Genomic DNA, 9423 nt, shown 5'->3' with positions numbered 1-9423 from the left:
TGGGATCATATTATTAAAAACTTTTGTTTTGTTAAAATCAATGCATATTTTTATATGCTATTTGGATTATTGTTTTATATATTGATAGTGAAATTTTTAAATATCACCTGCAAATTTAAAATGATGGTTTCGGGTTTATTTATTAAATAAATGATTATTTTAAATATAACATATAAAATTGGAGAATTAATCGGATATATTTTTTTAAGATAAAAAATGAAGACGCTGACGATGATGTCAAATTCCTAATCGAGGAGATTTTGAATTTATCAGGACATGAGACGATAAGAAAGGCAAAAGATGAGAGATGGGGTGTGACTGTGTAACTGGCGGTGGTGATTGCTTTAATAAAAGTGGGGGCCACCTCGCACGTCCATACGACCACAGTGTGACCAAAATTAGACGGACCAATAGTATATGGACACGTGGACAAACATGATAGAGCCGGGAAAAGGAGAGACTGGGAAAATGGGGCGGCCGAAGAAAGACAAGGAGAGGGACTGGCCGGTAGAGCTCGTGTGGAAAAGGAAAGCAAAGCTGAGGACATTGCTACTAAGAAATGTGACTCTGATCGAACGCTGGTGGGTCCATCGCGGCATCACCTGGATCCCACTTTCTCTCCCTGTTTTTCATCGTTGTTGATTTTCTTTCTGCTTTGTGGGGTTGCCAACTTTAACAAACGTTTTCTATTTTTTTTCCTTGAAATTAATATTTGATAAATTAATAATTTTAATTAAATAATATTTTTGATTGATTCTATTTAAGATTAACTTGATAAATTAATAATTTGTAAAATTTATAAAATAATATATTAACAAAATATAAAACCTACTCTATATATATATTAATAATATTTTTTATATGTCAAAATTATATATATATGACTTAATAAGAAAGTTTTTGTAAAATATGATTATAATATTACTTTTTTTTTTTTCAATTGATGTTACCTTGAACTTTATTTTTAATTTTTCTTAGTGCATTGAGAACCTCAGGTGTAATGTTTTTGTATTGCAATTTAGTGCATTAAGTAGCTCTGACGTAATATTCTTGTATTACAAAAGAAAATTATGTAATGTGATTATTATTTGAGTGAATTTTTGTGCGAGATAAACTCTAGTACAAAATTATCATCTTCAATCTCATTTTCTTTATCATTTTTTCATGTCGTTCTCAATAATTTACTCATAAAAAATAATGATAATTCGTAATTCAATAATTATGTAATATTTGTATATTAAGTTCAATGTTTTGGAAAAAAAATAAAGAATACCTTAATAAATTATTTTTTTATTAATTAATGTATAAGTTAATAAATTATTAATTTATTGATTAAAAATATCTCTATTAATTAATAATTTTTTATGACTCAAGAGTATTAATTTAGAAAGATTTTATTGTAATTCGTTAATAAATTTTACCAATTTTAAATTTATTTTTATTGCTATATTTTAACCAATTTTGAACCAAATAAAAATGTACAAAGAAAAATTAACACCTATTAAAAAATGAACGATAACAAATTTAGATTTTATCTCGTTCATTTCATCATTCCATGAAAGTCATCCTATTCATCTTTTAGAACTTTTAAACTCCAAAAGTAAAGTTAGAAGCTTGACACTTGTTCGCTTAAGATATATTTATAAAATTAATAAAACATTTACTTAATATATGATAATCATTTAACTTCACAAAGTGGATTTTAAGACCATCGATATAAAAAATGATAGTCCTAATGTGAGTAAAGTTAAGAGGATTGACACCTGTCTGAATAAGATATATTCATAAAATTAATAAAATATTAACGTATGATAATCATTTAACTTTGCAAGTGGAGTTAAAATCGTCAATGTATAAAATATATATATATATATATATATATGTATATATGTCTGTATGTATTTTATACACATAAAAAAAGAAAAAAATATAATAACTAAACTAAAGTTATATTTCATTCAAAAGAATTCAAATGTGAAATTATTTTATATGTATGATTTGGGACAACACAATAAAAGATAATCATTTTTATTTTTTTAATTAAAAATTTAAACTCGAGAAGAAGGTTTATAAATTCTAACTAATATAGTGTTCCATAACATGATTTTTTTTTTTCTTTTACTTCTGTGGAAAATCAATCCATTTTTGCTTTCTATGTGGTTAACAGTTCCATTTAAATTGAGCCCATTCCTGCTGCTTTCTTCTTATTTTATTTGGTACAAGGAGCAAGGCTTGTTATGGATTAAACCAAATACAACGACACAACCATTGGACTATGGACTCAAAGAGACCAATTCTGGCCTGCCTACGGGCAACAATATCGCAATAAACCCATCTCAAACCACTTGCTATTTACTCTTACCCTGCGTTAATTCTTTGATGCTACCCCTAATAAATTTTTCGGTTTGATATAATCCATTTTATATCATGCATCCAAGTGGTTTGGCCTATTACCAAAACTCAATTCAATACATGTACTACTTTTGCACGTGCAGCGTGATGGGAATCTATCACAAAGCATACAATAATTGAGATTCAAGTTGTTATTAAGATAAAAATTGGAAAACAAAATGTTTCTCTTACTCGGTTGGTAATGGTTTTAAGTAATAAGAGGAAAATGAAAAGGGGAAAAGGTCTGTGGTCTACAACATCAGCAACACCCGACAACGACCCTCTTAAGCTTCATTTTTGTATCCAAAAGTTTAAAAACACCGAAGGGGAGTCAAACAGAGAAAGAAAGACAAGATAGCCATGGAGAAGAAGGCTTACGGAGGGCATGCGTTGGTGATTCCATACCCAGGCCAAGGTCACATAAACCCCATCCTCCAATTCTCAAGTGCTCAAGGCCACCCTAGTCCTTACCCTCTTCATCTCCAAGTCCATGAACCCTGAACTCTCATCCTCTGTCCAAATCGACACAATATCCGACGGCTGTGATGAAGGTGATCCTGCACAAGCTGGCATGGCCATAAATACATCAAACGCATGGAAGCTGCTGGTTCAGAGGCCCTAGCTGAGCTCATTATGAAACACAGAATCTTCTCACCCGATTGATTGCATAGTTTATGATTCTGCATTGCCTTGGGATCTCCATGTAGCCAAGCAATTTGGGTTACTCGTAGGCCCCCTTTTCACTTAAATGTGTGCCGTTAACTATATATACTATAGTATTTATCATGAAATACTTGGCCTCCCAATTTCTCTGATGCCTGTTTCGATTCCTGGAGACTTGCCATCCATTGTCCTTTCTTCAGGGGGGTCATATGCAGCTTATCTCAAGGGTGCGGTGAAACAGTTCTGTAACTTGGACAAAGCTGATTACATTCTTGTTAACACCTTCTACAACTTAAAAGACAAGGTTAGTTTTACTTTTCGGTTTACACCCAGTTAAAGCCATTGATTGAAGCCGGCCTCCTATTTTCCCTACTTTATCCCTGCAATTGGGAAACATGTCCCTTAGTTCCATAGTCTATATCAACAAAAGAGAGTACCATATCATTTACATTTTATTTAGAACTCAAATGTCCAATTAAGTGAGTTAAAGGGAAATATGGTTCAAACCACCTAAGGGTAATCAGAGACCTGTTGTTCACATTATGTTTGAATGACACTTCGGAAATTTAAAAAACTATTAGAACACTTCCTCCAAAACAAGAAATTCTCCCGTGGATTAGTCCTAACGACTAAAGTGAGACCATAACAGGCTTCTCATTCCATGCAGAATGCTGAAAATAGTACAAGTAAAATTGAAATCTCCCAGCTTAAATGGAAGCTCACTGAGAATTGAAAATTGAAAAGGTAAATCTAATTCAACTTCATATTCAATATCATGTAATTACAATACCCTGAAGAAAGCACACCCATGAATGGAAATGCAGGAGCATACCTGGATTATGAGAATTGGCAATGCAAAGAGAAGAAATGATTATAAGCATTAGCGTCTAAAAGCATTTCCTTCTGATCCAGACCTGCCTTGTGAATAATGTGTTCTGCGACGGACGCTCTCTTCTATTGTCAAGCTTCCTCCCTTCTCAGCACCGTAGACACTTCTATGAGCAGCATCCAAGAAGTTTCTTCCAACAGATTTGCGGGCCATTGTATTCTCCCACGCATCTTTCTCATCTGCCTTTTTCAACCGCTTCCATCTTTGCTCTTCATGCAACTCAGCATCCTCTTGCATTTCACGAAGCCTGGCAGCTCGCTCCTCTTCAGAAAGTTTAGAAGCAACATTTCGACGTTTATCATCCCGAGGTGCAGTAGCTTTATAGTCATAAGACCTATTTTTTTCTTGATATTTATCTGCATCAAAACTTTTTGGAGCGTGAGAAGAATATTTGTCATGCTTAGACTTGTCATGGTTCCTCTTGACAGCATCTTGATAATCATATCTGTATTTCTGCGTGTGGCAATTCTTCTCTCGACTTTCTGCTTCCTTCAATGCATCTTCTGAGTCTGACTCTGTTCTGTGATAGTGGCCCTCATAATCAGAGCTCTTACGATGGTGACTTCTAATCTTTTTGTCCTCCTTAGAAGTGTCGTCTTCAGAATATGAATGCTGCTTGGATGAAGAATGTTTCCGATGCTTGGAACTAGTCTGGTGGTGCTTCTTATGGTTTTCCTTGCGATCATGGGACTTATCCTTTTGTTTCTTTTCTCCAACCTGTTACATCATTAATAGGAATGGCAGTCTAATTAGGAATTGCAATAGTTATTATCATGAAACTGATTCAAAGCACAAAGTAATTGCAGAGATTGATGGGTTCCCTCCACCCTAGTTAACAACACATATTTGATTCATATAGAAATCCATCGGAAATATGGCATATATTTGTTTGCTAATTCCTTAAAAACGAAGAAGACAATAGACTAGATGAATAACATACAGATTTGCGAATGATGGCCATCTGGACAGGGTTGTTCTTAATGCGGGCGAGGGCTTCTTGCTCACGCTGGCGAATCAAAAGTAAGGGATCAGAATGGAGCTTGCGCCAGGCATCATTTGCCGAGTGGGGTTTGTCCTCAAAGAGGGCTCCTGGGGCAGAAGAAGACTGCTTAGCAGAAGCATCGGCAGCCTTGGACGTTGGGAGGGCTTCTTCAAGAGCTTTGAAACCTCCACCTCCACCTCCGCTGCCTCCAGCAGAGCTACTAGAGCCCTTCCCAACGGCAAGTCCAGAATCGTACAAGAAGTCCAATCTCTCCTGCTTCCTGCAGAATTAAAAGATGAAATCGGGAGTAAGACCCTCACCCTTAGTTGTATACCAAATAAAAAAAAGGAAGGAAGCACGTACGGAACAAGGCCGGCCTGCTCCTGGAGAAGACGAAACTCAGAGCGCTCCCTCTCCTCATGGATCTGCTTGCGGAGCTCTTCCAATTTCTTCTGCTCAGCCTCATGCTTCTGTTCCGCCTTCCACACGTTTTCTATGTTCCTCAAGCTTCCCGTGTGCCATCCTTTCTTGTTCAGAAACTTCAACGCCATTATTCAGATTTCGACGCCCAATCGGCTAAAACCAATTACCCTCACCTCGAATACGCCTATATTAACCTCTTCTAAATCAGATTAAAAGGTTTGGAGTTAACTATAGAATTGAGAACAAATACGTAATTAACCCTAAGCAATCTAAGGTTGAACAAATTTGCAGTTAACCCTACGATCAATAACAAATTTTGAACTGAAAAACGTATCGATTTCACTCGCAAAAACCCTAAATGAAAACTAGGACAGAGAAATTACCGTCAAGCGTTCGATTATAAATCTGGAGTCAAAGAGAGAAATTTAAAGAGACGAATTTTGATGAGGAGAGAAATTAGGAAGACAAAATCGACTTTAGATGGAGGGAGCACGGAAAGAAATTTGGGCCTTCTTGGGCGGACTGAACGGGTCTGGGTTCAGCCCAAAAGACCAGTGATATGATTATCCCTCTATATTAAGTGAGTTTAGAGCTCCTGGTTTGAAAGGGAACCTTTATCCTCATGTTCTAATTAGTGTATGAGTTGATATTTTTAATAATTTTTTTTCAATTTAGTTGCCATTTTATTTTCAAATTGTTAGTAATAAAAGTTTGAATAATGTAACTTTTGAACATATATTTGTTAATATTTAATTTAATAATTAATGCCAAAGTCGAAAACTCTAACACAAAAAGGAATAAAATTAAGATAATATTAATTAATAGGACAGAAAAAATATTTTTATCGAAAAAATAATAGATACATGGTTAAGTGTTCCTAACTCTTTAACATATCCTATAAGCTCACAATTAATTCATACAACAAGGGTTATTGAACATGTAATATCATAATATATCAAAATCTTCCTTATGCTTAATTGAAATTCAAATTTTACCTCTTACAGGGGAGTAAATATTTTCAAAGGCAAAAGTCTCTAAGTAAAAGCCTAGTAGAAATATTTATACCTGTTGGTGGTAGGAAGCTTCCTTAGCAATTTCATGACACAACTATTTGGATCTATTAACTTTGTTAAAAACCTACCAACCACGTGACTGACTGAAATCATCTGCTTGGCCTGATCCAAGGATTTCTTCCCTTGCAAGTTTTGACATTTCTTATAAATAGCTTATGTCCACATAGATTGTGGGCATCGAGCCTAGTAGCCTACCTTGTTTGGAGAGAGAAAAAAACAAGGGATGGAGAGCAAGGTTGACCAGCCACATGTGATAGTGCTTCCTTACCCAGCCCAAGGTCACATAAACCCCATGTTCCAATTCTCCAAACGCTTGGCTTCTAAAGGGTTCAAAGCCACCCTAGCCATCACAGTCTTCATCTCCAACACCATGAAGCTTGAATCCTCAGGCTCCGTCCAAATAGACACGATCTCTGACGGCTATGATGCCGGCGGCTTGGCTTCTTCCGGGGGCATCCAACATTACCTCCCACGGCAAGAAGCCATTGGGTCAAAGACCCTAGCCGAGCTCATCATAAAACATAAAAGAACTTCCCGCCCTATTGATTGCATAATTTATGATGCTGCGATGCCATGGGCTTTGGATGTAGCCAAACAATATGGCTTACACGGAGCAGCCTTTTTCACTCAAATGTGCGCTGTTAATTACATTTACTACAATGTTCATCATAAATTATTGAACCTCCCAATTTGTTCAACGCCTATCTCCATCCCTGGATTGCCATTGCTTCAGCCTGGAGACTTGCCATCCTTCGTTTGCTCTTCAGAAGGGTCATATATAGCTTACCTTGGAAGGGTACTGAATCAGTTTAAGAACATTGACAAAGCTGATTTCATTCTTATCAATACTTTCTACAAGTTAGAAAATGAGGTTAGTTTACTCTTAATTTTCTTGCTTTTATGTTATTTATTATTATATTATAAATTCTAATTTCCAGGTGCATGGTTTCTTTCCAAAAAATTAGAAAGTAACGAGATCTGTCAAAGCAAACATTAAATAAATAGATAGCAGACCATGAATTATACAAGGCTGCGTGTCCAATTTGTTTTTGTGGGTAGGCTATCACGCGCTTCTCAAGTGCCCTGATGTCATTCGGTTGACATCCAAAGCCCACGGCATAGCAGCAGCATAAATTACTCATTTTCTTTTTGACTATGTTTTACCTCATGGACAGGCAGTGGAGTCGATGTCAAAGGTTTATCCAGTACTGACAATTGGACCAACAGTTCCATCTATCTACTTGGACAAACCAGTAGAAAATGACAAAGCTTATGGTCTTGATCTCTTCGACTTTAACTCCTCCACCAGCACCGATTGGCTAAGCACCAAACCACCAGGGTCCGTGATTTGTGTATCCTTTGGGAGCGTGACCAGTATAAGCAGCAAGCAGATGGAGGAAATTGCTAGGGGCCTGAACAACAGCAATTTCTACTTCTTGTGGGTGGTTAGAGCCTCGGAGGAAGCAAAGCTCCCAAAGGGGTTCAAAGAAGAGAGCGGCGAGAAAGGCTTGATAGTGAACTGGAGTCCTCAGTTGGACGTGCTATCGAATGAAGCCGTGGGGTGCTTTTTCACTCATTGTGGATGGAATTCAACGACCGAAGCTTTGAGCTTGGGAGTGCCAATGGTTGCAATGCCACAATGGACGGATCAGCCGACGGTTGGTAAGTATATTGAGGATGTTTGGAAGGTGGGGGTTAGAGTTAAGATTGATGATGTCAGCGGAATTGTGAATAGAGAAGAAATTGAGTCCTGCATAAGGCAAGTAATGGAGGGGGAGAGAGGAAAAGAAATAAAAGAAAATGCTAAGAAATGGAGGGAGTTGGCCTTAGAGGCAGTTGGTGAAGGAGGAACTTCGGACAGGAACATTGATGAATTTATGTCAAAGCTCAGACGCACTGCCTAGCAAGTCAGTGGTGTCGATCAGTCTGAAATCACTGGAGAAAAAAGGACTGATATAATTAAATAAGATAATAATGACGTTTACAATTAAGGAATTTGTCAAAGTGCTCTGATGTTGCTAAAATTTCATTCTGTTTTTTCCTTTCTGCTTTGCGCTAGCGTTCCAGTTGTGTTGTATTGTCTGGCATTGCAATAAAAGTTTTTTTTTTCTTTTTTTGAGTTTGGTATGCATTGAGAAAGAGGGAGAGAATCCCTCCATTTAAAAAAAAAAAATTGGAGCCTATATGCCTTACAGGAATGGCATATCGACCCCAAAACCTCATAGTCTATATTTTCAAAAAGGTATTTTAAAAAATAACTTTCAAAGATAATATTTTTAAAAATAATTTTTTTTTTATAATTTTAACTATTTTTAATCAAACTGGATAAATTTATTTTTAATGAAATCTTTTCATATTCAAGTACACATATGTTACATGGTCATGTTGAAAAATGTTATTGTTACAGATCATGTACAAAAACATGTTACACGTCATAGTTAAAAAAAATTATTACACATTATGCTGAAAAAAAATATTATCGTTATATATTTTGTACAATAACATATTACATGTTACGTTGAAAAAAATATTATTGTTACACATTATGTTGAAAAAATATTATTATTATACGTTATATTTAAAAAAAATTATTATACTTTAATTTATAAAATATTGTTGTTACTTGCAAATAAAAACTTCAAATCCTCTCAACTATCTTTATTTTTTTTATGATTTGGCATTGATTAAAGAGTTTTTAACATATTTTTATAAATCAAAATACAATTTTCCTTATTTAAAACATCTGTTTCGACTAAAAATTGAAAAAAATTTTCTTTGAAACTCTAAGTTTATAAATTTTAAATTCTTGAATTTATTGGTGTCTAGATCCCGAATTAATCCAATTAAAAATTATTTCAAACATATGTGATCATTTTTACCGTTTCAATTTCATTCTAAACATAAAAAAATTAAAATTTTTAAATAGTCACCCACCCTAATCACATCAAAACTATCACTCAACATTCTAAAAGCATGAGAGAGAAATCGAGAGTACAATAAAC

The 9423-nt window shown here is 35.2% G+C and overlaps 2 protein-coding genes across 5 annotated transcripts; one reads left to right on the top strand and one right to left on the bottom strand.

Moving 5' to 3' along the window:
- Window positions 1-2520: 2520 nt before the first annotated feature.
- On the bottom strand, window positions 2521-5885 carry LOC18602302 (uncharacterized). Of its 4 annotated transcripts, none has more exons than XM_007033588.3 (4): window positions 5289-5722; window positions 4884-5205; window positions 3887-4660; window positions 2521-3434 (listed from the first exon to the last, which is right to left on the bottom strand). In XM_007033588.3, exons 1-3 carry the CDS (start codon window positions 5474-5476, stop codon window positions 3935-3937), a joined length of 1236 nt encoding a protein of 411 aa, XP_007033650.3. In that variant the 5' UTR covers window positions 5477-5722; the 3' UTR covers window positions 2521-3434; window positions 3887-3934. The 4 variants fall into 4 exon arrangements, with proteins under 4 accessions (XP_007033650.3, XP_017975332.2, XP_017975330.2 ...); XM_018119843.2 differs by lacking the exon at window positions 2521-3434 and adding an exon at window positions 3489-3725 and having other exon boundaries at window positions 5289-5723; XM_018119841.2 differs by lacking the exon at window positions 2521-3434 and adding an exon at window positions 5732-5885 and having other exon boundaries at window positions 3791-4660; window positions 5289-5547.
- Window positions 5886-6593: 708 nt separating this feature from the next.
- LOC18602301 (flavonol 7-O-beta-glucosyltransferase UGT74F1-like) lies at window positions 6594-8540 on the top strand. Its single transcript, XM_007033585.3, has 2 exons — window positions 6594-7292; window positions 7597-8540. The coding sequence occupies exons 1-2, from the start codon at window positions 6645-6647 to the stop codon at window positions 8323-8325; spliced, it is 1377 nt and encodes a 458-aa protein (XP_007033647.3). The 5' UTR covers window positions 6594-6644; the 3' UTR covers window positions 8326-8540.
- The last annotated feature ends 883 nt before the right edge of the window (window positions 8541-9423 follow it).

The sequence above is a fragment of the Theobroma cacao genome, chromosome 4 (assembly GCF_053813885.1).
Source record: "Theobroma cacao isolate CCN51 chromosome 4, ASM5381388v1, whole genome shotgun sequence".
In the NCBI taxonomy this organism is placed as follows: Eukaryota; Viridiplantae; Streptophyta; class Magnoliopsida; order Malvales; family Malvaceae; genus Theobroma; species Theobroma cacao.
Note: the sequence above shows the minus strand (reverse complement) of the source record. Positions and strands in the feature narration are given on the sequence as shown.

Bases quoted from the DNA above. Each gene is read 5' to 3' on its own strand.
- LOC18602301 (XM_007033585.3), top strand. From the start codon at position 6,645: ATGGAGAGCAAGGTTGACCAGCCACATGTGATAGTGCTTCCTTACCCA. The intron at 7,293-7,596 runs GTTAGTTTACTC...CCTCATGGACAG, and splicing joins TCTACAAGTTAGAAAATGAG to GCAGTGGAGTCGATGTCAAA.
- LOC18602302 (XM_018119841.2), bottom strand. From the start codon at position 5,476: ATGGCGTTGAAGTTTCTGAACAAGAAAGGATGGCACACGGGAAGCTTG. The intron at 5,206-5,288 runs GTACGTGCTTCC...TTAATTCTGCAG, and splicing joins GAGCAGGCCGGCCTTGTTCC to GAAGCAGGAGAGATTGGACT. The intron at 4,661-4,883 runs GTATGTTATTCA...ATGATGTAACAG, and splicing joins TGGCCATCATTCGCAAATCT to GTTGGAGAAAAGAAACAAAA.